The sequence below is a fragment of the Cervus elaphus genome, chromosome 28, assembly GCF_910594005.1.
Source record: "Cervus elaphus chromosome 28, mCerEla1.1, whole genome shotgun sequence".
In the NCBI taxonomy this organism is placed as follows: domain Eukaryota; kingdom Metazoa; phylum Chordata; class Mammalia; order Artiodactyla; family Cervidae; genus Cervus; species Cervus elaphus.
Window position 1 is genome coordinate 42,597,802 of NC_057842.1, and position 26,032 is coordinate 42,623,833.

At 38.4% G+C, this 26,032-nt stretch overlaps 1 protein-coding gene across 1 annotated transcript in view; it reads left to right on the top strand.

Annotated features, from left to right (window-relative positions):
* Positions 1-26,032, top strand: part of AK9 (adenylate kinase 9) — a 112,650-nt gene that overhangs the window by 77,319 nt on the left and 9,299 nt on the right. The window contains exons 25-32 of the mRNA XM_043890150.1: positions 3,233-3,452; positions 9,377-9,442; positions 11,686-11,892; positions 12,224-12,442; positions 16,427-16,640; positions 19,730-19,931; positions 23,033-23,179; positions 23,286-23,506. Of these exons, the coding sequence (XP_043746085.1) occupies positions 3,233-3,452; positions 9,377-9,442; positions 11,686-11,892; positions 12,224-12,442; positions 16,427-16,640; positions 19,730-19,931; positions 23,033-23,179; positions 23,286-23,506 (1,496 nt within the window). The remainder of the gene's footprint in view (positions 1-3,232; positions 3,453-9,376; positions 9,443-11,685; positions 11,893-12,223; positions 12,443-16,426; positions 16,641-19,729; positions 19,932-23,032; positions 23,180-23,285; positions 23,507-26,032) is intronic.

Here is a 26,032-nt window from a genome sequence, read left to right on the forward strand (position 1 = left end):
TGATATCCACCAGAAGAAAGTGAAATGATATTTACAGTACTGCTAATAGCAAACACATATATGGAACTTACTGTGTGTAAGATACTGTTCTTCTATTTTGTATTCATATTAATTTCCTTGATCCTTATAACTACCCTATGGGTCAGGAACTTTTGTTTTCTCATTTTGGAGATAAGGAAACTATATCAATGAGAATTAAAAAAACCTAGCAGGTCCCAGTGCTCCTCTTGTCATTCTTTTACTTAGTTCCTGACATAACTGAGTAAGTTAGATTATTAGTCACTTTAATTTTAATTTCTTATTACCTAAATTAGATCAATAGTTGAGGTAAACTTAGGCATGTTGCTTGCAACAACATAATCATGGGATGTTCTTCATTAACTTAGCTCTTAATCTCACATCAAACACACACACACACAAAAACAACATATGGATTGAAGGAAAGTAAAAAGTGAAATTCTAAAAGCCTAAATAAAATAGGTGAACATTAGCACTACATTCAAAACTTATTATAATGAAAAGTTTGTAATAGCATGAGAAATTTTAGTATATAATGTTAAACTAAAAAAAGATGATGCACAGTTGTTTACGATAGAAAGTTCAACAAATGAAGAACAAACTAGAAAGGAACAAAACAAAATGTCGATAACCTCTTGGATATGAGATTATAGATAATTTTGTCCTTTCTTTGTGCTTTTCTTCATTTCTTATTTTCTATCATGAAATACAGTGCTTTTATAATTAGGAAAAAATCAGCACATTTTAAAAAGGCCTCAATCCTAGAGAGAGCTTATTAGTTACTGAGGTATAGCTAATTGCATTACATTACTGAGGTATAATGGTAGAAATGAAAATGTTGATTCAGAAAAGGGTTTGCCGAGACTTAGCTACTGTATGTGAGAAGCAGGAGGGAGTTGAAGGGTCTCTGAAGTTTGGCCCTGGACACTAGTGAGTCAGAGGAAGAGCCATGTAGAAGGGTAACAGTGAGCGTGATTTTTGATAGTATGATGCATATATAACTCCTGAAGGGCACTCAGATAGAGAACCTAGGCAGTTTGTTGAAAATTCTAAATAAAAATTCAAAAAAGAGCTTGGATGTAGAGGTAAAGATTTAGATGTCATTGACAAAGAAGTGACAACTCGAACAGAAAAGATTTTGCTGAAGGCATCTCTGAAGAAAAGGAAACATATCTTAATGCAATATATATAAATTTTCCCATTTAATTAGAAAGGATACAACATTTCTAAATGCCAGTTAAGAGTTAACACTATCAAATGTTCTTGAAAATGCTATTCATATGAAGAAGAAAATGTATATTTAAATATAAATAGTTAAACCAAATTTTAGAGAAACAGAACAAGTTCATTCAAAAAGGGACCAAACTAAACCAAGCCAAGTTCTCCAAGCCTGTGTATGTGTTCAGTCACTGATTTGTGCCCAACTCTTTGTGACCCCGTGGACTGTAGCCCACCAAGCTCCTCTGTCTGTGGGATTATCCAGGCAAGAATACTGAAGTGGATTGCTATTGCCTCCCCTAGGAGATATCCCTGACCCAAGGATTGAACCCATGTTTCCTGCATCTCTGGCATTAGCAAGCAGATTCTTTTTTTTTTGGTGGGATTACAAGTGACACTGTTTATTTGTGCTTTTTGTATTTAAAGATTTATATAAAAACATGCACTGCTGTGTCATTTAAATGTTATTTTAAAAGCATTCCATGGAATAAATTAGCATATAAACATACAATGTAGTGCAGGTTATTGATTTAGAAGTGAAAAATCAGAAACCATAGAAGAATGAACAAATTATTAATATATTTTTACATGATAGATTCACTCAGCAAGCAGATTCTTTCCCACTGCACTACCTGGGAAGCCCTCTCCAAGCCTGACTGTATTATAAATATTCCCTAATGAAAATGTGTTAACATTCCAAGTTATTTTCATGATTCTTAAAGTTTTATCATACTTGGGCAAGTTTGATGATCCTATTTGAATATAATCACCCTACACATATGAGCCAAGAAAACATTAATAGTTGTCACTGGTTACAAAAAGAGCGAGGGGAGAGGGCATGAATTGTCTCATGGAAAGGAACATCATTAGGAGAAAAATGACTAAAAGGATTCTCAATAAAGAAGGGTTGGGGTAGGGAGGCAGCCCAACAAACTCTTTATATAAAGGGTGACGCCTTCATTAGGCTGGGCATTCATCCCAAGCAGAGAACTTACTTTCTCCTTCCCTGTGATCTTCTCACAACTTTTAGTAAGCTGGTATTTAACAATAATTGTTTATAAACTGATTGACTGCAATGTTATACTATAAATATCAAATATTATAACTTTAATGTAATTTGATACATTTGGGAGAAGCAGCAGCATGTTTATACAAGTAGAAATATTAAAAGAAATAAAAGATGCTACAGTAAACTATTTAAACTTTTTAAAAGTTTCATTGGACATCTAATATAAAGTTGAGATTTAGCAGTACTTTTTTTTCATTTTTAAATCAATATTTATAATAGAACAGTTTATTTTTTTTATTTTTTTTTTAATTTTTTTATTAGTTGGAGGCTAATTACTTCACAACATTTCAGTGGGTTTTGTCATACATTGATATGAATCAGCCATAGATTTACACTTATTCCCCATCCCGATCCCCCCTCCCACCTCCCTCTTCACCCGACTCCTCTGGGTCTTCCCAGTGCACCAGGCCCGAGCACTTGTCTCATGCATCCCACCTGGGCTGGTGATCTGTTTCACCATAGATAGTATACATGCTGTTCTTTTGAAACATCCCACCCTCACATTCTCCCACAGAGTTCAAAAGTCTGTTCTGTATTTCTGTGTCTCTTTTTCTGTTTTGCATATAGGGTTATCATTACCATCTTTCTAAATTCCATATATATGTGTTAGTATGCTGTAATGTTCTTTATCTTTCTGGCTTACTTCACTCTGTATAATGGGCTCCAGTTTCATCCATCTCATTAGGACTGATTCAAATGAATTCTTTTTGACAGCTGAGTAATATTCCATGGTGTATATGTACCACAGCTTCCTTATCCATTCATCTGCTGATGGGCATCTAGGTTGCTTCCATGTCCTGGCTATTATAAACAGTGCTGCAATGAACATATTATAACATATTATAAACATATATATGCAATGAACATATTATAAATTATAATAGAACAGTTTAAAAAAATAAAGTAAATTATGAAATTTCCACATAGTTCCACAGGTTTTGTATTAGATGGTTTCCCGCGGTATCCCGATGAGGTCCAGTTCCTGGGGGAACATGGGCTTTTCCCAGATGCTGCTGTGTTTATACAAGTTGATGATCAAGATATTTCTGATCGCCTCCTTCCTGTCCAAATTGGAAAGTGGAAAGTGAAACAAAACAAGAAATTGGAAAGGAAAAAACTCATCAAAGAAATGAAGGCAAAAATCAAGGTATGTATCCTTTTGAAAAAGCATGAGGGTAAATGTGTTCAGCAACTATCCAGTTTCTAAAGTGACCTTTACAAAAATGTAGTTTTCTGATTTTAATACCACATTCAGTATGCAAACTATTTTTATCAAATTTTGACAATTTATCATGAAAGAGTTAAGCATTACTTGAGGCCTTTGTGATTATCTACATGTTAATGCTTCTCTCTTCAAGGCAAATAAAATTAAAGATAGTGGCTGCACCAAAGTATCCTTGTACTAGACATGGGAGCACAGTGAACAAGGCAGCAAGTAGAGCAAACCTTAAAACACAGAGACAAAATTTTCATTGACTTTCACTAGCTCCTGGAATGTTGATACCAACCATCAAGGTCATTTTAGTCCATAGTGAAATAAATCCAGGTATTAGCCTAGAATATCTTTTCTTAAACTGTATTCTGAGAAGTTTCCATAAAATGTTCAGAAGTGTCATAGGGAACCTATGCGATTGCACTCCTAGGACTCTATCTAATAAAAATGAAAACAGTCCATGTAAAAATGTGTTTGTGAAAATTTACACAGCATTGTTCATGATAGCCAATAAGTGGAAACAACTCAATGTCCATCAACTGATGAATGGATAAACAAAATGTGACAAATATCCAGATAAGTTCCCTTGGGTTACAACTCCAGGTGGCAACATAGGAGTCTTCTGAACTCAGTCTACTCTGAAAGAAACCCAGAAACTAGTTGGAGAAACCAGTCTAGGAGAAGCTAGATTCCTGCAGATTGGGTAAATGAGAAAATACCCACATCACCTATTAATACATCAAAACAGCTACTACCTGAAGATCTTGGCTTCCTATCAGTTTATACGGACTGTGATCCTCCTGTTTGGGACACTGATAGGTCATGGCACACTGTTAACTTTGGGAGCCGCTGAAAACCAAGAAGATGGCTTACACAAGCACAAAGGCTTGAGAGATGGCCAGGACCTCAGGCCAACCTGAGCTGTATTCATCTGCTACACAAGACCACCTGTCAAGACTGGGAGAGGTGGCTGCTTTATCTAATGTGCAGAAACCAACACATAGAGTCAAAGAAAATGAAGAAACAGAGGAATATATTCTGAACAGAGGAAGAAGATAAAACTCCAGAAACAAACCTTACTAAAACAAAGATAAGTGATTTATCTGATAAATAGTTAGAAATAATGGTCATAAGGATGCTCACCAATGTCAGAAGAACAATGCATAAACAAAGTAAAAAACTTCAACAAACAGAAAATAAAAGTACCAAACAGAAGTCATAGAGCTGAAGAATATAGTAACCAAACTAAAAAATTCAGCAGAGGGATTCAATAGCAGACTCTAGACACATAAATCAGCGAAACAGAGTAGAAAGCACAGAAATAATCCCACGCATATATTGTCAGTTAATTCATGACAAACTAGCCAAGAATGTACAATGGAGAACAGATGTTCTCTTCAATAAATGGCATTGGGAAAACTGTACAGCCACATGTATAAGAATAAGACTTGACACCTATCTTATACCGTACACAAAAATCTACTCAAAGTAGATCAAAGACTTGAAACACAAGCCCTGAAACCCTAAAACTCCTATAACAAAAAGGGGTAAGTTCCTTCACATCAATCTTGGCAATAACTTCTTTTATTTGACACCAAAAGCAAAAATAAATAAGTGGGACTACCTCAAACTAAAAAAATCTTCTTCCAAGCAAAAGAAACCATTAACAAAATAAAAGACAGTCTAGGAAATAGGAGAAAGTATTTGCAAATCATATACCTGATAACGGGTTAAAGTCCAAATTACATAAAGAACTCACACCACTCAGTATCAAAAAACCAAACAATTACATGGAACTCTGCTCAGTGTTATGCGGAAGCCTGGATAGGAGGGGAGTTTGGGGGAGGATGGGTATTGTACAGCTCCGTCCCTCTGCTGAAACATTGTTAATGTTAATTGTTAATGTTAACAGCATTGTTAATCGGCTATACACTAGTACAAAATAAAAAGTTTAAACAGAAAAAAACTATGTGAAGGACTTATATAATATTTAATGCATAGTAAGTACTCAATATATGTTCATTCATCCTTTCATTCATTGAACACATGCTGTGGAACACTTATGTGTCAGGCTGGAGATAAATAACAATAGACAAAGCAGACAAAAATTCTGTGTTTGTGGCAATACCATTTCAATGAGAGACAAATAAGTAATAAATAAAGTATTATATTCAATTATAATAAGGGAAATAGAGAACAGTAAATTGTGGGAGGGGAATAGGGAAGAGGGAGTTGAGAGAGAAAAAAAAACCAAGCAATCTAATTTTTTAAGTGGGCAGATGAACTGAATAAATATTTTTCCAAAGAAGGCATGACCAACAGATACATGAAAAGGTGCTCAACATCAGTAATCATAAGATAAATGCAGATCAAAATCACAATGAGATATCACCTCTCACACCTGTTAGAGTGTCTAAATAAAAAAAGAGAACAGAGATAAATGCTGATGAGGATGTTGAGAAAAGGAACCCTTGTACACTGTTGATAAGAATGTCACTGTGGAAATCAGTATGGAGGTTCCTCAAGTAATTAAAAAATAGAATTACCATATGATCCAGGAATCCCACTTCTGGGTATATGTGTCCAAAGGAAACAAAGTCACTATCTCAAAGAGATATATCTTCTCCCATGTTCATAGCAGCATTATTCACAATAGTCAAGGTATAGAAACAACCTTTGTCTGTCAACAGATGAATGGACAGAGAAGATGTGGTATATGTATATATACAATGGGATATTGTTCAGCCATGGGAAGGAAGGAAATCCTGCCATTTGCAACAACACAGATGAAGCTTGAGGGCATTATACCAAGTTAAACAAGCCAGACAGAGAAAGACAAATACTGCAAGGTATCACTTGTATGTGGAATCTGAAAAAAAACTCAAACTCATAGAAACAGAAAGCATAAAAGTGGTTGCCATGGGCTGGGGGGTGTGGGAAATGGGGAGAGGTTGGTAAGATGATATAAAAAAGTTCAGTTATAATATGAAAAAGGCCTAAGGATCTAATGTATAACATGATGACTATAGTTGATAATATTGTACTGTGTAATTGAAATTTGGCAAGAGAGTAGAACTTAAATGTTGTCATACACACACGATAAGTATGTGAGGTGATGGATGTGTTACTTAACCAAATGGGAGAAGAGTCCTTTCACAATGTATACGTACCTCAAATCTTTATGACACACACATTAAATAGCTCCCATTTTTACAAAGCTGGAAAAATAATAAATATAGTATATTCATATAATGGAGTAGTACTCAGTATTTGAAAGGAATGAATTATTGATACTCCCTACAAAAGATCACTGTGCTAAGTGAAAGAAACCAGGCAAAGAAAATAGTATTATATGTACTCTATGATCCATTCCATTTATATGACATGTCTTGAAAGGACTCGTTTACAGATCTGGATTGAGTAGAATGAATGGAACTTTCAAATCTGGAACTGAGAAGACCAAGATGAGACATGAGCGCAGTGGTAAATTATGTGATAGTCTTCTATGCTGAAGAGAAATTGTTGTGTTCCATGTGGCCATAGGCAAAAGAAACACCATTGGTAGGAGACAGGTACAGGAAGATGTATTTCTTTACTAGTAAGACTTTCCAAAAAGAACAAAGACCGAAGGCAGTTGAGCTACTTATCGAAGGCAGATAAGCATAGACTAAGTAGACATTTGGTAGGGAGAATATGGAAGAAAGCTCTCTAGTGTCAGAGAGCTAATCAGTTAATTACAATTCTGAGATACAATGAGTTAAATTATTGGATACATTATCACAACCCAATACTCATTAATGCATTACATGTTAAAACCGTGAAGATCCTCTTTCACTGCTCAGACACAGTTGTCAAATTCTTTACATCCTGGACTTAGTTGGAGGAAATCCCTCTAAAGGCATTTCCATCCATCCATTTGCACCACCACACTAAGACTGCATGTCCTAGAACTAAGATTGCATGCCCTGGAACATGGACCTGGTGATCCAGTAGCTAAGACTCCACGTTCCCAATGCAGGGGCCCAGGTTGGATCTCTGGGAACTGGAACCCACATGCTACAACTAAGAGTTCACGTGTCACAACAAAGATGGAAGATCCTGTGTATAGCAACTAAGATCCTGTGAAGCACCCCCCCCCAAAAAAAAGGATTGCCTGTCCTAGGCATCCGTGGCCAGCACAAAATCAAGGCAAGCCCAGCTCTCAGTCTTCCAAGAACTATGAAAGTAAGGAGGGAGATGTGGAGAGACCCCAAGCTTCACACTCTGCTGTGTGACATCCTTCGCTTTTCTGCTGCTGATCTCTGAAGAAAATGGGCCCAACTGTCTGCTAGGCAAGAGGCTCTGTAAGCTTGAGAATGGAAAAGAGAGCAGAGGGCATACCAAAGCACAGGTGCTTGTTACTTCCCTGTGGCACCCGGCACCTCTAGACCGGTGTTATCTTAGAACTCTCTGTGCTGAAGGAAATGTTCTGTCTCTTCACTGTCCGGTACAACAGCCACTAGCTTTGCTGCTATTAAGCACTTAAAATGTATTTAGTCAGTGAGGCTGAAAAAATCAAATGTTTAATTTTGTTTAAATAGAAAAGAGCTGCAGGTGGCTTTGTTGTTGTTCAGTCATTAAGTCATGTCTGACTCTTTGTGACCACATGGACTGTGTGTAGCACACCAGGCTCCTCTGTCCTGCGCTATTTCCCAGAGTTTGCTCAAATTCATGTGCATTGAGTTAATGATGCTGTCTAACCATCTCATCCTCTGCCACCCCCTTGTCGTTTTGCCTTAAATCCTTTCGCAGATGGCTAGTAGCTGCCATATTGGACAGAGCAGCTCTAAAGCAATCAAGCCCCATCCTAGCCATCACATGCCCTAAAATTTGTAGAGCATGTAGAACAGGAAAGAGCAGATTTCTGGAGCTAGTTCATAACCTTATGCATTTGCTCCTTCTTTTCACACCCACAACTCAGGCAAAAGAGATTGTATTTTTATAGCTTTACAGTTAAAGTACCTATGGTAAAACTTTGGTTTAAAAAAGGGACATAAGAGTTTTTATAATCCTCACCTTCTGAAAAGCTACAGAATCTCTCTGGGATTCATGCATGAAATTAATTTGATTTCATTTGATTTTACAATTCTTTCTTGAATGTCAAGCAAACATACATTATCTGGGATGTATACTCAGTAACTGCCAGATTAAAGGAGGAGGGTGCTACTGGTCTAGACCAGAGCCCCCAGGTCATGTCTTTAAGGCACCTCTCTGATCTCTGAGTATTTAAAGGGACTGTAATTTCAAGACTCATGAACCAATGAGCCCCAAAACCCAAGGGTAGCTGACTAGCTTTCATGCAAACCTTAAGGTCACATCAGAGGACCCATTCATTGCATTAGATTTAGAGGCCCCCAAAAAACTAGAGGACTACCCATATACCATATGTGTGAAAGTATCCAAAGTACAAATGCTTTCCTCATGAGCATATGTGGTTTTAGGGTTCTTTAGACAATTACATCTTAATAATATGATGAAAAATTATCAGACATTTTCAACAAATAGCCTCCCTATTTCTCCATGTGCAAAAGCCACCTCTCCACCAAAGCAAACAAATAAGTAATACATTTTGAAAAGGGATTCTAAAGTTTGAAGAAAAACTGACTGATCCCAAGTGCCACTTATACCTCTGGAGGGAAACAGCTGATCAAGAGGGCCAGAGGTCCAAAGATACACGTGAGGTAATTATCACCATCACAATCTTTTCTGGAAAGTATCCTTCTAACCAAATGTAATTCCCATTTGGGAAAAAATATTAATACATAGAATGTAATTTTATTATTATCTGTTGACATTTTTAATGCTTCTTTCTTTAACAGGATGATATGATTGCTAAGAGAAGGGCTGAACTTATAACTGAGAGAGAAAAAAGAAGGAAAGCAGGGGTGGTAAGTAAATAAAATGGCTTTTTTCAAAAAATAAAATGGACACATACACAAACACCCACACATATATAAAATATGTATTTTACATATATATTTATATAAAATCTCAACCATATAAAATGAAAAGATGCATAGTAGTCTTTTTAAATTTTTATTTTATATTGGAGTGTAGTTGATTTACAGTGTTATGTTAGCATCAGTATGCAGCAAAGTGATTCAGATATACATATACATATACCTATTCCTTTTCGGATTCTTTTCCCATATAGTTTATTACAGAGTATTGAGTAGAGTTTCCTGTGCTATATAGTAGGCCCTTGTTGATTATCTATCCTTCATATAATAGTATGTATCTGTTAATCCCAACCTCCTAATTTATCCCTCCCCCGAACCTTTCTCCTTTGCTCACCATAAGTTTGTTTTCTAAATCTGCGAGTCTTTTTCTGTTTTGTAAAGAACTTCGTGTCACTTTTTAGATTCCGCATATAAATGATATGATATTTATCTTGCTCTGATTTACTTCACTTAGTGTGATAGTCTCTAGGTCCATCTCAGTTCAGTTCAGTTCAGTCGCTCAGTCGTGTCTGACTCTTTGAGACCCCATGAATTGCAGCACGCCAGGCCTCCCTGTCCATCACCAACTCCCGGAGTTTACTCAAACTCGTGTCCATCGAGTTGGTGATGCCATCCAACCATCTCATCCTCTGTCATCCCCTTTTCCTCCTGCCCCCAATCCCTCCCAGCATCAGGGTCTTTTCCAATGAGTCAGCTCTTCCCATCAGGTGGCCAAAGTATTGGAGTTTCAGCTTTAGCATCAGTCCTTCCAATGGACACCCAGGACTGATCTCCTTCAGGATGGTCTGGTTAGATCTCCTTGCAGTCCAAGGGACTCTCAAGAGTCTTCTTCAACACCACAGTTCAAAAGCATCAATTCTTCAGTGCTCAGCTTTCTTTATGGTCCAACTCTCATATCCATACACGACTACTAGAAAAACCATAGCTTTGACTAGACGGACTGTTTTTGGCAAAGTAATGTCTCTGCTTTTAATATGCTGTCTAGGTTGGTCATAGCTTTTCTTCCAAGGAGCAGGTGTCTTTTAATTTCATTTCTGCAGTCACCATCTGCAGTGATTTTGGAGCCCAAGAATATAAAGTGTCACACTGTTTCCATTGTTTCCCCATCTATTTGCATGAAGTGATGGGACCAGAAGCCATGATCTTAGTTTTCTGAATGTTGAGCTTTAAGCCAACTTTTTCATTCTCCTCTTTCACTTTCATGAAGAGTCTCTTTAGTTAGAAAGATTAGGAAACATCAAATTAATCAGAAGATTGCAGGCAAGAGATAATGAGAGGGCAAACAGTAGAGCAGGACTAGAAAGGAGGAGAGAGTCTTAAGTACTCTGTCCTTGGAAATGAGATGTACAATAATGGGGAGTGAGGAGTTAAGGTAACTCCCAGGTTTCTGACTGGAAGGCAGTTTTCCAATTGGGTGGGACAAGGACTACTTCAGGGCAACATGCCAGGAGACAGTGCAGGAGAATCAATAGGATAGGATTCAGTTTTATGCAAATTGAACCACAGCACTTAAAGCCTATACAACACCACTTAGTATCAATAACCTGTCACAGTCTTTAATAATCATTTATCTGTTATTCTTGTGTCCTCAGATAAACTGCAGCCTCCTCAGGGGCATGTACTATTCTATTAGAACAGTGCTTTATACAAAATGACAATAATATAATAGCTATAATAACTTAATAATAGGAATAATAGCTATCATTTGCGTGCTTACCAGACAGTTTTCTAAGGGCTTTGCATGTATGAACCTATTTAACTCTGCCAACAATCATGTGAGGGAGGTCCTTTCGTTATTCCTGTTTTATAGATGAGGAAACTGATCTTGTCCATGCTAACATAGCTTGGAGTGTTTTATACTCTTTGAGTTGCATGAAACTTTGTTGCTGAAGACCATGAAAAGCATGTAATGTTCTGATGACCATAGCATTAAGTGTTAGAAGCTAATATCTTGTCTATGTATTTATCTAGGGATCACTGTAGTGTTAGTCTTGAAGGCATTACATTTCTGGGTACCAGATGTTTGAAATTTTACTCTATCAGTTGATGAATGTTACATACCACACTAACCAATATCCACTTATTCCAGAATATCCAGATGAGTAGTTATCCGTGACATTTGTTCCATATTTCAGCTTTATAGCAAAGGGGAATATTTTCTTCCTTAGACTGTTAGAGAAGATGAAGACATGAGTGAGGAAGAACCTGATAACGATGAAGATGATATTGATAACATTCTCGAAGATGAATTTCCAAAAGATGAGGAAGTGATGAGTGAGGAAGAGGAAGAGCAGGAAACTGATGCTCTCGAACGCCTGAGGGGTGAACTCGGAGAAAAATTTGAAGCGGATATGAGTAATTTACAAATAATACAGGTTATTACGTTTTCATAATTCAAAAATTAACATGTGAGAAGGAAACAAAAGCAATTTGGCTTATTCCTTAGTTTCTTTTCAACATTTCAAAAGATATGTATATTTTTAGGGGTTAAGTCCCTCAGTACCACTTACAATTATAAAAACTAGTTAATAAATCAAGGGCAACACGGAAACCATAGAGGGTCAAAAGTTGTTAGCTACCACCACAGAGTCACCTGGAAGTTTAAAAGTATTTGTTTTCTAGACTGAAGTAGTCTATGCACTGTGACTGAATACCACCAGCCTCCTTCCCACTAAAAATATTTGGTTTTATGATTTTTCTGATCAGGAAGAATTTGAGAAGTTTTTGATACCAGTAATTCTCATTAATGGATCTCGAAAAATCCACATTGTCCAATACACATTGAATACAAAACTGAAACCACTGGTAGAGAATCGTGCAAGCATTTTTGAGAAATGTTATCCGATATCATCACGCCTTGCCCAGAAAATGCTCAGCTTTACCTACAAGTATATAAGCTCATTCGGCTACTGGGACCCTGTAAAGGTAATGCATCTGAAAGTCACGTTTCTTCTTTTATTTCTTTTTGAAGTATGTCTGAGAAGACAGTGAATAATTTTAAAAAACTGTAAACATTATACAGTATTCTTAAATACCTATAAAAATATGTGTTGTTGTTTTGCCTTTCTGAACTAGGAGAAGTACTTGAAGGATTTAAATTTCTTTCATCTATTTCTGTAGAGATAATTCAGTTCCAACTTGGTTCTAACTCTGCAGCAGAAGTTCGTATTAAAAATATTTTCAAACAAGACATCCAGTGAGCTGAGCTCCAGCACTAATTTGCTATTTAATTTTAGGCAAGCCATTTAAATGCTTTGATTCTGTTTCCTGACCTTTAAAGTGGGAAAATGCCATCAAGCCAGTGTGATCAAATGCACGAATATGAAGTCCTCTGGAAAGTGTGCGATACCAAACAAAATGTGCCTTTAATGTTCATCACAAACTTACTGCCAAGTAGGATATTTTTATGTAGTGTGGACAAACAGATTTGATGTAATTGGAATTCAGTGACTTCAAATGTGGGATGATTTTCAACAACTTTTAAATAAGAACCTTGTAGCTGCTGTTCCAGTCCCTGGGAACAGAGCAGTGAACAAAACAAGCAAGGTTCCTTTTGTCATGGGCTTTATATGATAGCTGGATTGGAGAGGATGAACAGGCAATAAATAAGTAAACAAATAGGTTCTAGTCAGGTTGTATTAAGTGCTATAAAGACAGTAAAGAAATGCCTTGTAAAGGTACACTGGCCCTCTCGACAAGCATGCCTTCATATTTCCATCAGTTAAGTAGCACAGTAGTACAGTGGAGAAGACATGGCTTCTGGAGTCAGACTGCCTGAGTTTAAAACCACTGCTTCCTAGCTGAGTGACCTTGGACAAATTACTGAACCTCTCTGAGCCATTCCCATTTGCACAATGGAAATAAGAATAGTTCCTACCTCACAATATTATTACAATTATTAAATCAGTTAATTATTGGAAAGTGCTCGCAACCGTGCATGGTTTATTGTGAGTGCTCAATTAATATAAGCTGTTATTATTATTAATGGGCTTCCCTTGTGGTTCAGCTGGTAAAGAATCCGCCTGCAATGCTGTTATTAATATATGTTCATTACATATTGGTGGTTGATTTGCTAAGTTGTGTCTGACTCTTGGGAACCGGTGGGCTATAGCCTGCTAGGTTTCTTTGTCCATGGGATTCTCCAGGCAAGAATACTGGAGTGGATTGCCATTTCCTTCTTCAAGGGATTTTTCTGACCCAAGAATCGAACCCAGGTCTCCTGTATTGCAGGAGATATGTATATAATATGTATATAAAATTATATAATATACATATTTATGTGTATAAATAATATGTATATAAAATACGTAAAAGTAGCTCAGTTGGTAAAGAACCCACATGCAATGCAGGAGGCCCCAGTTCTATTCCTGAGTTGGGAAGATCCCCTGGAGAAGGGATAGGCTATCCACTCCAGTATTCTCGGGCTTCCCTTGTGACTCAGCTGGTAAAGAATCTGCCTGCAATGCAGGAGACCTAGGTTTGATCCATGGGTTGGAAAGATCCCCTGGAGAAAGGAAAGGTTAACCACTCTAGTATTCTGGCCTAGAGAATAGTCCATGAGGTTGCAAAGAGTTGGACACGACTGAGTGACTTTCACTTTCACTTCATAATATGTATGTAAAATATGTATATAAAATTACATATTATAATGTATAAATACATACAACATTATAATAGTATAAATACATTATAACAGTATAAATACAACATTGTAATAACAATATATATAATATATGTGTAATATAAATATATATTATATATGTTTTATATATATAACATATATAATAACAAAATATACAACAGTAGTATGAATTATAACATTATAACAGTATACATACAACATTATAATAACAATGTTGTTATTAATATGTATTACTCTTATTGGTCACTGATAAAAAACATTTTGGAGGAAGGGATCCAAAATAGAGCCATATGCATATTACTTGAAACCTTCTTGGTTGATACTGATACAGTCATTTTCAGTTCTACTTAATTGTGATATTAATATCTTCTTTACTTAACCATAAGAGTGTCAAGAGAAATCCTTTTAAATATCATGCTAAAATATAGAAACACTATGACAAGTCCCTCCATAAATAATCAGATAATGTTAAGCATGTATTAGGATCACTTAGAAAGCTTTTAAAAAATAGTCACATGCTAACCATCTCTTTGAGATGGGCAAGAGAGGGGAAGAAGCAGGCAAAGTCCAAACCCTATTCAAGGGTCCATGTCCGAACATAATTAGGACTTCACAAAAATGCCTTGTGAGTAAATGAGTGCATGGTCATAGGAAGGCTTTAAGCATATAAATAATCATTTTTTAGGGCTGTTGGGAATCTTTCCAGGTGCCCGACAATTTGATGTTTCAGATTTGATGATACCTTGGGTATTCTGACCTATAGAGGAGAAAGATACATGGTAGATATTTTGGGAAATAGCAGAAACCATTGCAAGAATTCATAGTTAATTTGGGAATTTGAAATGGAATCATTAAACTTTCAGCTTTTCTTTTACTACCAAATATAAGAAATAGAGCAGACATTCCCACCCTATCCCTAAGCTTCTTCTTATCCCTAGCATTTACACTCAGCTGTGAACATCACTCCAGCCCAAAAATGATGATGCTGATAACTCCATTTACCTGTGACAACTGACCTGGTGTAACTCTCGGTGTGTGTGTTAGTCACTCAGTCATGTCTGACTCTTTGCAACCCCATGAACTGTAGCCCACCAGGCTCCTCTATCCATGGAATTCTCTAATTCCTCTGTCCATGGAACACTCTAACTCTAGGGGAGAAGCAATATTACCATACCATTGCCCACCTGCTCTGTCAAGTCCAAGGATGACTGATGCTGGGCCATCTGATGATGTAAAAAAAGATATCCATTAATTACCCATTTATCATCATTACCAGTGCAAAGATGTGGGACCAGTCTTTCCTCTCCATTCCATACCAACACGTTAGGCTGCTGTTTTGGTGAATTTTTCCCTTTTGTGGCTGCTATTCATATTTATGTGAGTGGGATTTTGTCTGTATAAAAATGTAAAAGAGAAGTCAGTGAGATTCATCTGACCAGTATACTCCCAAAGATATCCCAGGACTCCACCTGCCATATTGGAATACCGCATACTTTAGCCTATCCATGCTGTCTTACTGGAATGACATATTTGGACAGTATATTGGAATGCTGTGTTAGTCTGCATTTGCTACCATGTTGGAATACCACAGACTTTGTGACTTAAATGACAGAAATGTATTTTCTTACTGTTCTGGAGGCTGGAGTCCAAGATCATGGTGCCAGCAGGGATGGTTTTTCTGTTGAGGCCTCACTTCCTGGTTTGTAGATGGCCATTTCTCACTGTGTCCTCAATGCTTTTCCTTTGTGCTCAGGCACTCCTGGTGTCTCTCTTCTAAGGACACCAGTTCTCTTAGATTACAGCCCCATTCTTATAACCTCATTTAACCTTTGTCATCTCCTTCAAGGTCCTGTCTCCAAATATAGTCACTTTGAGGGTTAGGGCTCCAAACCATGATTTTAGGAGGGTACATTTCCATACATTACACCACCTTAGGAATGGACCTGTTTATGAAGATAAATTGGCCCGTGAATATATCCGAACACCTTTATACTCCTTGGCAGAAACATTCAGTATACACTAAACACATTAAAAAGGAAATAGAACTATAATTGTCAGAAACTGAAACCCATTAAAGAAAAACATTTATTGTATGTGAGTATAAAATCACTTGCTCTTTTTACTGTTTTTTAATATCAATATTCAGTTATAATTAGTTTTCTTGTTCTATAAGAAAGATTTTACAAATTTGTTTTTAGAAATATATTTTGGGGAAATGCTGTTTAAAATAAGGCTAATTTGTCAATTCAATTGTGTATATATTGCAGCTAAATGAAGGCGAGACCATCAAACCAGTTGAAAATTCAGAGAATCCACTTCATCCTGTAATCCATCGTCAGTATATTTATTTTTTATCTAGTAAGGAAACTAAGGAAAAATTTATGAAGAACCCAATCAAATATATCTGCCAACCCAAACCTAAGCCTACTATCCCCATTAGGATTGCAATTCTGGGGCCTCCAAAATCTGGAAAAACTACAGGTAAGAGTGTGTCTGCCTTTGCTATCCTTAAGCATACAAGAATCTCCTGAAAACGAGGACTACTTTTTTTAGGAAACTATCAAAACTGACTCAGTAAGAGGCAGAACAACTAAACAGACCAATAACCACTGAAGAGAAGGCATTCAAAAATATAGCCCTACTCCAAAACAGGCCAGGATCAAATGGTTTTGGAGGGAAATTATGTCAACCTTTCAAAAATTAAATATTCAAGAGATACTTCGTGTGATTTTATAAGTTTTTCCAGAGCAAGGGAAAAGAAAGTAAGCTGTCCAATTTATTTTCAGTTTTTTAAAATTAATAATTAAAAAGGTATAAATACAAATTCATTTTTAATTCAGCATGTCCCTGATATAAAAACTAAACAAAGATAATATAAGAAAAGAAATTACAAGCTAATATTATGTATAAATATAGTCAAATAACAATATATTAAGATTTTATTTGCATAAAATTATATTTAAAATTTCTAAATATAATCTACTGTATTAATAATTTAAAGGGTGAAAATTCATTATCTTAATCATTGTTGATAAAGGCATTTAGTAAACTATAATGTTTGAATTTTCTATATATCTTTTAAAGCAAGTAGTCCAACAATAGGTGAGTGTGGTATTTCAAAATGACATGATAATCACATGAATAGTGGTTGGTCACAATGAGAATAAAATGGGAAAGGATAGATACCAGAAATATTCAAAAAGAAAACAACAGGATTAATGACTGATGGCATAGAAAATGAAAGGGAGGGATGAGGTCAAATATTGATTTGTCACCAGAAATAACGAAAGAGAGTTTCGTGTTTTAGCTCTTCAGATGAAAAGTGTATTTTAATGTACATTGACATTCAAAATAAGATCCTCCAACACAGCAAAAAGTAACATGTATACAGTATAATCAGATTTCTTGGTCTTTGTCAAAATAGAGGCTAATTTTTTAACAGAATCCCAAATTGTAAAAGTTTGTTTTTATAGCTGAAATATAATGGGTCTGACCCTAGCGTTTGTGGCAAAGTTGAGATGAGGGCTTCTGTAGCCTTCACAGGGGCATCCCTCCCAGTGGCCCTAACTGTGGCCAGTTAACCTGTATTCCCATGGGACCAGGTGAGTCTCAATGTCCTCTATACACCCTGTCTCCAGACCATGATGAGGCAGAGTTTGTAGACTGCATCAGAGCACATCTGCATTTAATAGCAACTGAAAACCACTGGGCTTCCCAGGCGGTGCTAGTAGTAAAGAATCTGCCTGCCAATGCAGGAAACATAAGAGACGGGTTCCATCTCGGGGTTGGGAAGATCCCCTGGAGGAGGGCATGGCAACCCACTCCAGTAATCTTGCCTGGAGAATCCCCACGGACAGAGGAGCCTGGAGGGCTACAGTCCATAGGATTGCAAAGAGTTAGACACGACTGAAGCAGCTGAGCGTCCCCACACACAGAAGCCGAATCTATGGCCTCATGTAGCAGAAGCAGAGGCTGTGGCCGAGTCCCCTTTCAGCCCGTGGCAACATCTGTGTGCCCTTGGACAAACCATTCCATGTCAATGGGCTGTAGTTCTTTCACCTGTAAAACTGGAATTTCAATACCCGCTCTCCACACTTGATGGAATAGTTGAAAATATCAAATAAAGTCACAGAAGAAATACTGCCTTATCAACTGTAAATTATTAATGAAGTGTCAGATACACTACTATAATCTTTAGAAAATAAATTTTAAAAATTATGTCTTAGAGGCTTAAGTGCACTTAATTGTATAGGGTAAGTTATCCTGATTGCAGCCTGAAGTCATAAATGTATAGATAGGAAAATGGGTTAACCCAATGACACAAGAACATTGAATTGTTATTTTGGACAGAAAACGACCAAATATTAATAGTACACATAGGATGCCTTATGAAGCTCTCAAAATTTTTGCTACCTTCTACATCACTTCATGGGAAATAGATGGGGAAACAGTGAAAACAGTGTCAGACTTTTTGGGGGGCTCCAAAATCACTGCAGATGGTGACTGCAGCCATGAAATTAAAAAACGCTTACTCCTTGGAAGGAATGTTATGACCAACCTGGATAGCATATTTAAAAGCAGAGATGTTACTTTGCCAACAAAGGTCCATCTAGTCAAGACTATGGTTTTTCCAGTAGTCATGTATGGATGTGAGAGTTGGACGGTGAAGAAAACTGAGCACTGAAGAATTGATGCTTTTGAACTGTGGTGCTGGAAAAGACTCTTGAGAGTCCCTTGGACTGCAAGAAGATCCAACCAGTCCATCCTGAAGGAGATCAGTCCTGGGTGTTCATTGGAAGGACTGATGCTGAAGCTGAAACTCCAGTACTTTGGCCACCTCATGCAAAGAGTTGACTCATTGGAAAAGACCCTAATGCTGGGAAGGATTAGGGGCAGGAGGAGAAGGGGACAACAGAGGATGAGATGGCTGGATGGCATCACTGACTTGATGGACACGGGTTTGGGTAGACTCTGGGAGCTGGTGATGGACAGGGAGGCCTGGCGTGCTGCGATTCATGGGGTCGCAAAGAGTTGGACACGACTGAGTGACTGAACTGAACTAAACAGAAGGAAAAAACACTTAAATGGTTTGGTTATGGAAAAACCTAACATAGTTGGCTCATTAACCAGATCTGTCAGCCACATGCCTGAAGTGCTAATAATGACTGACCTTTGAATAGTATTAATTCAATGAAGTGAAGTGAAAGTGTTAGTTGCTCAGCCATGTCTGACTCTTTGCAACTCCATGGACTGTAGCCCACCAGGCTCCTCTGTTCATGGAATTCTCTAGTCAAGAATACTGGAGTGGGTAGCCATTCCCTTCTCCAGGGGATCTTCACGACCCAGGGATTGAACTCAGGTCTCCAACATTGCAGGCAGATTCTTTACCATCTGAGCCACCACCAGAGAAGCCCATTAATTCAATAAAATGTAGCTATTTTAATTTTTGAAATTTCTTTGAAGAATGTGAAGATTAACTTGCTGTTTTTGTCAATTAACTAGAATCTGAAACTAAGGTTAACAGATGGGTTTGTGAAACAGAATAAGTTTAAAATTTTAATGTTTTTCAGTTGCCAAAAGTATTTCAAGTGAATATGGCTTAAAGCGTTTGTCGATAGGAGATGCTTTGCGTTATGTATTAAACAACCAACCAGACACAGAGCTGGCACTTATGCTAAATTGGCATCTTCATAAAGGAATGACAGCACCTGATGAACTGGCTATTCAGGCCTTAGAATTATCTCTGATGGGAAGTGTATGTAACACCGCAGGGTAAGTGGGGGCCATAGGGGTGGGGAGAGAGCGGGAGGGAGTTAAATCTTTAAGAAATTACTCATTGGAATTAATTAAAATACCTTAAATAGAGTTTAAAGCTGTTGTAAAGGCTGTGTGATCTGCTTCTCAAAGTCTGTGCACTGATATGGTTGCATGTTAATAATTTAATTTTCGGTCAGGCTATAATTTGGCTTAAACACTCACAGGCCAACTTCACTCCCTGCAGCAACCCCTGAGTTGTCCCAGTCTCTAGGTTTACACAGTCTATAAGAGACCCATGTGACTTCTACAGCCCAGTAGAACTTCTCACTGCCCGATGGAGTGATGAAGATGTGGCCTTCCCCTGCCCCCAGATGGTACTGGTCCAATGGAGACAGTCTTTCACCAGTCCAGTCTCTGCACAGGTAGCAGCGTCCCTCCCTTAATGCTGCGTTTGGACAGGAGAGCTGTGTGCTTGGACTGGTCTTCAGTTTACACTCCTCCACTCAACCATGACTGCCCCAGCATAGCCACTGGTCACATCCAGTAGAAAGTAAGTGTGTTAGTCTCTCAGTCGTGTCTGACTTTTTGTGACCCCATGGGCTGTAACCCGCCAGGCTCCTCTGTCCATGGGATTTCCCAGGCAAGAATACTAGAGTAGGTTGCCATTCCCTTCTCCAGGGAATCTTCCAGACCCAGGGATTTAACCCGGGTCTCCTGCATTGCAGGCAGATCCTGAACCACCAGGGAAGCCCTCAGGGAAACCACAAAAGCCCATAAAACCTAAGGCCCTGCTCTTGAACCCAGGTCATTGACTTTAAAATCTTGCTGAGTCACGCAAAGTTGTTTTATGTCAGGAACCTCCTTGCCTTTCCCTACCACTGGTCCTTAATCAAGTCCGTAACAGTTCTCCTAATTCCTGTTATGGTGGGGAGCAGATTCTGGAGTGTCAAGTATCCACCCCCACCCACACTGCCATCCCACCAAAGCCCCCCATCCCCCCTGCAGAGAAAGTCCTGGGACTTTCTAACAAATTGAGTTACCTCCTTCCTGACATTCAACTTTGCATACAAGAGATCTTACTGAGGGCTACTGTGGACTCACAAAAGTTTTATTTCACTTTAATACCAGGACAGTGACTGCCCAGTCACCCTGAAGTCCCCTAATCCCGAGGGCCTCCCAAGTGATCCTTCACAGGACAAAGAAGTTGAGCCATTAAAAAACCAACAATGGCAGCTGCATACATTCTCTAGTTGGCTTTGGGGCTATGTTAATTTATAGTCCTCTCTGCCATGGAATGTAGAACTAGTTAGAGCCTAAGTCTGGAGAACACCAAGGTAAAATAAACCAGCCCTTCCTGGTGACCGGCAGCCAGCATGCCCAACTGGGCCACCTCAGAGTCGGTTTCCTGACTTAGAAATTTGCAGATAGCCTTTATTCATCCTGTCAGTTTGCTGATGACACTCATTACCTTAGACTGTTGGACTAACAAATTCTCTATCATTTCTGCCTAGAGGCCTGCCGGGTCTAGATGAAATGGTTCTCTCCAGAGACCACAAGGCTCTCTCACCAGCTCCTCATCTCCCCTTCCACACCCAGCCTCCTTATAGAATTTTACTACAAAAGCAAGTTTAGAACACAATGTTTCCCATACTTTCTTAAACTCTTGCTAAAATACTATTAATTATGCAGGGCTTTTTTTATTTTAAAACATGTTAATGTACTCAAAATCTTGATTTACAAGACATCTTATCTTACACTGACCTTTCTATACAAAAAAATTTTACACAATTTGCTATAAAACTACAATATTAAGATAAGAGTTGGGTAATTCTTCCCATGCCAGGCATTCTATTATAAGGAATGTGAATTAGTCTGCTAATTGCTTTACACACTTGATCTACAATCTTTAAGGTAAATCTAAGGGTTAAATAGGGCTTCCCTATTGGCTTAACTGGTAAAGAATTTGCCTGTCAATGCAGGAGACACAAGAGACATAGGTTCAGTCTTGATCCTGGGGTCGAGACGATCCCCTGGAGAAATAAATGGGAACTCGCTCCTGTATTCTTGCCTGGAAAATCCCACGGACAGTGTAACCTGGCGGGCTACAGTCAATGGGGCCGCAAAGAGTTGGACATGACCAAGCACATGCATACACACACAAAGGTTAGATATCATTATTTTACTATTATGTTTAGTATTTCCTACTTTACTGAAAACTGAGGCTCAGAGAGGTCAGACCCAGTTTAAGTCTGTGTGCCTCTGAAGCCTATGCTCTTTCCACTGTCTCATGCGAAGACTAATGTGCGCTGTGCTGTGCTTAGTCACTCAGTCCTGTCTGACTCTTTGCGACCCCATGGACTGTAGCCTACCAGGCTCCACTGTCCATGGGGATTCTCCAGGCAAGAATACTGGAGTGGGTTGCCATGCCCTCCTTCAGGGGATCTTCCCAACTCTGGGATCGAACCCAGGTCTCCTGCATTGCAGACGGATTCTTTACCAGCTGAGCCACCAGGGAAGCCCAAGAATACTGGAGTGGGTAGCCTATCCCTTCTCCAGGGGATCTTCCCAACCCAGGAATCAAACCGGGGCCTCTTGCATTGCAGGTGCATTCTTTACCAGCTGAGCTACCAGCGAAGCCCCTCTTCCCATTGTTTCATGCTTAGAATAATAGCACCAATTAAATAACACAAGGTTCAAGATATTATGTGTAATATCTCTCAAAGTCCATCAAAATCTAGCCCTATGATGCTAAGTATATGAGTCAGAGTTGTGTCTGTATGTATGCAGCCCTCTTCTGGCTCTTGGGCTGACTGGGGTTAAAAATACAGAGATAAAGGGAGTTCTCTGGTGACCTAGTGGTTAGGATTCCAAGCTTTCACTGCCAGGACCCAGGTTCAGTCCCTGGCTGGGGAACTGAGATCCTGCAAGCTGCAAGGTACAGCCCCCTAAAAATATATATGTGTATATATAAAAGAGGGCAAGGTGACAAGGTAAATCAAGTTATGTAAGGAACGGTATGGGGCTAATCCTAAAGACAGACTTTTTCTGGAAGACAGAAAGGAAGGTCTGAGAGTAAAGAAATCTGGAATTTTTATTTTCATGTTTCTCCTGACTAGTGTTGTCATTGATGGATACCCTGTAACTAAGCATCAAGTGAGTCTCTTAGAAGCTAGGTCCATCATCCCCATGATTATCTTTGAGTTGGATGTGCCTTCCAAAGAGATTTTCAGAAGATTGCTCCTGGAGAAAAAAACAGAGTCAAGGTAATGTATGTGATGAAAACAGTGATAAAAGAGTGAACATTAATCATCCAGAAGAAGAAACAGGTTTTTAACAGCTTTTTCCATTCCTTCTCTGTTCCTCTCTTAGTTTGCCTTATCCATTGCACAACAGCTCACAGATTATAGCTGTCAAGAACTCAAGGTACCACAAAAATATTGGTGAGATTAGGCAATACTATGAAGTACAACATCAGAACTGGTATGTGATTGATGGCTTTCACAGCAAATGGTGGATATGGAATGAAGTCATTAAGAAGGTTAAAATGGTGAATAAATACATGCAGATATATATGGAGAGAATAAAAGCAGGTAAGAAGACCTATAACTCTGAAAACAAAAAAATGTGAATTTGAAGTCTACGCATGCCTGACTCATGTTGCCATAATTCATTCAATTTGAACATTTGTTCCCTTAATCAGTATTTAATGAGCCTTAACCAGTATTTTAAATATGTATTATTTCCAAGTTATTGTGGGCATATACATTTGTTCTAATAAATGACTACCTCTACTCAAGCTGTCATATACTGAATGTCCATGTGAACCTATTACATAAAATAATACATGGTCTCTCACTAGAAGAGTTTATAGTGTTTGGAATGCCACATAAGAAACTAGTTTCAAGAATGGTAGTTATATGAGGGGAGGGGTCTTGGTGTTACACTTGGCAAAGTTTTGTTTAGGAATCTAGAATTAGTTACTTTGAGCTATTTACATAATAAAATTGTATTATTATATAAATGTTGATTCTCTTAAAAAATTTTACTTGAACATAGAATTTTTTAAAATCTATATTTGGAATCCATGAAAGAAAATGATTGTATACTCCTAGAAGTTTCTTGATTTTTCTCCAAAAATACACAAAACAGAAGGAAAGTTATCAAAAAAAAAAAAGGAAAGTTATCTACAACTCATGTCTCTAAAAAGAATGATGACGCCAAAGACTTTGTCTGGAGGGCTTTCACAGACATCTGATGACTTTGAGTTTGGAAAATAGGGCGAACGTATACGGAGGTATGAGGGATCAACATAACAAAGAGAATATTGTACAAGGAAAAACGCAGTGAGAATTCTGATAATAATGGCAGCGTTGAATCTTGATTTGCTTCATTATTTGGGCATCCCCAGTATCTCTGGTTCCTGTTTGCCTGCAGGTTATAAGGCATGAAGATAAGAGTGCAAGTGAAAAGAGAAATGAGTTTAGAAACCCATTCCCAATAAGTTCTGGATAGCATCACACTAGTAAAACATTCCACAGCTGACTTGGAAAGAAAAACTTGTGTCTCATTCATCTTGCTGTTACCCTGCTTCACCCTTCTTGCCTCAGACTTGGTTGCCTGAGAAGAGACTGAGGTTGAAAAGTTGTGTGCAGAATCTTTATCAGGAAGTACTCTCAGAAGTGGGCTTCCCAGCTGGCGCAGTGGTAAAGAATCTGCCTTCCAGTGCAAGAGTCACAGGAGACGCGGGTTCAATCCCTGGGCTAGGACAATGCCCTGGAGGAGGAAATGGTGACCCACTCCAGTATTCTTGTCTAAATAATGCTCATGGGCAGAGGAGCCTGCTGGACTACAGTCCATAGGCTCGTAAAGAGTCAGATATGACTGAGCATGCATGCACACTCAGGAGTGGAGTTGGCAGATTAAGCAAATAAAAATATAGGATACCCAGTTAAATGTAAACTTCTGATAAACAATTTTTTAGTCCAAGTATATCCCAAATGTGGTATGAGACACTTTTATACTAGAAACTGTTCATTGTTTATCAGAAATTCAAACTCAATGAGGCATCCTGTGCTTTATCTGTCAGCTCTAATTAGGAGATACACCAAGGCTAGTAGACCTGGCAGAGCGAGGCACTAGCCTGCAGTATGGTGGAAACAGAGGCCTTGGTAGGCCCTACAGGGAAGCACTGGAGCTAGGATGGACCTTGAGAATTTCCCAAACTGAGGGGAGAGGCCAGGCTTTTATCCTCCCATTGACTTGTCTAAATGTCACTCTGGGAGGGAGTATATACTGTAACAGGGGCAATTCCCAGTGCAGCTACAAGCCATCAACACAGATATTTCCAGCAGCTGGGGGATGGATGCATCAGCCCTGACGAGGGATCTGGATGGGGCACCACGGTATCCACCATGTTATTCCAGATACACGTGCCTCTGCCTGGAAGAGTTTGATTAAAACCGCCCTCTTACTTTTCTGCCTCACCATCTACCTGGTAAACTGTATCTGACTTTTTGAATTTAGTGTTGATTTAGTGACTAATTTATTCTCACTAATGAGATAGAGTGAGGTCAGGGCCAGAAAACCAAAGAGATTCCTCCTCATTCTGTCCCTTTCCAGAAAAGGGATAGACATTGTCAGATGTCATCAAGAATACCCCAAGAATCAGAAAAAGATATTTGAGTGTCTTTTAAGACTTGAAATGATTTGATTCTAAATGACCTTGTCACAAAACCTATGAGATGGGGTCAGCACATCTGAGCTAAAGAGCAACACACAATTGTAAAACTGTAGTGTGATATAGTATGATATTATAACACTATACAATAGTGTATACTTTACCAACACTATTATTATACCATAATACTGTGCATTATAGTACTTTCAGTCCAGTTCAGTTCAGTTGCTCAGTCATGTCTGACTCTTTGCGACCCCATGAACCGCAGCACGCCAGGCCTCCCTGTCCGTCACCATCTCCCGGAGTCCACCCAAACCCATGTCCATCGAGTTGGTGTTGCCATCCAACCATCTCATCCTCCGTTGTCCCCTTCTCCTCCTGCCCTCAATCTTTCCTAGCATCAGGGTCTTTTCCAATGAGTCAGCTCTTCACATCAGGT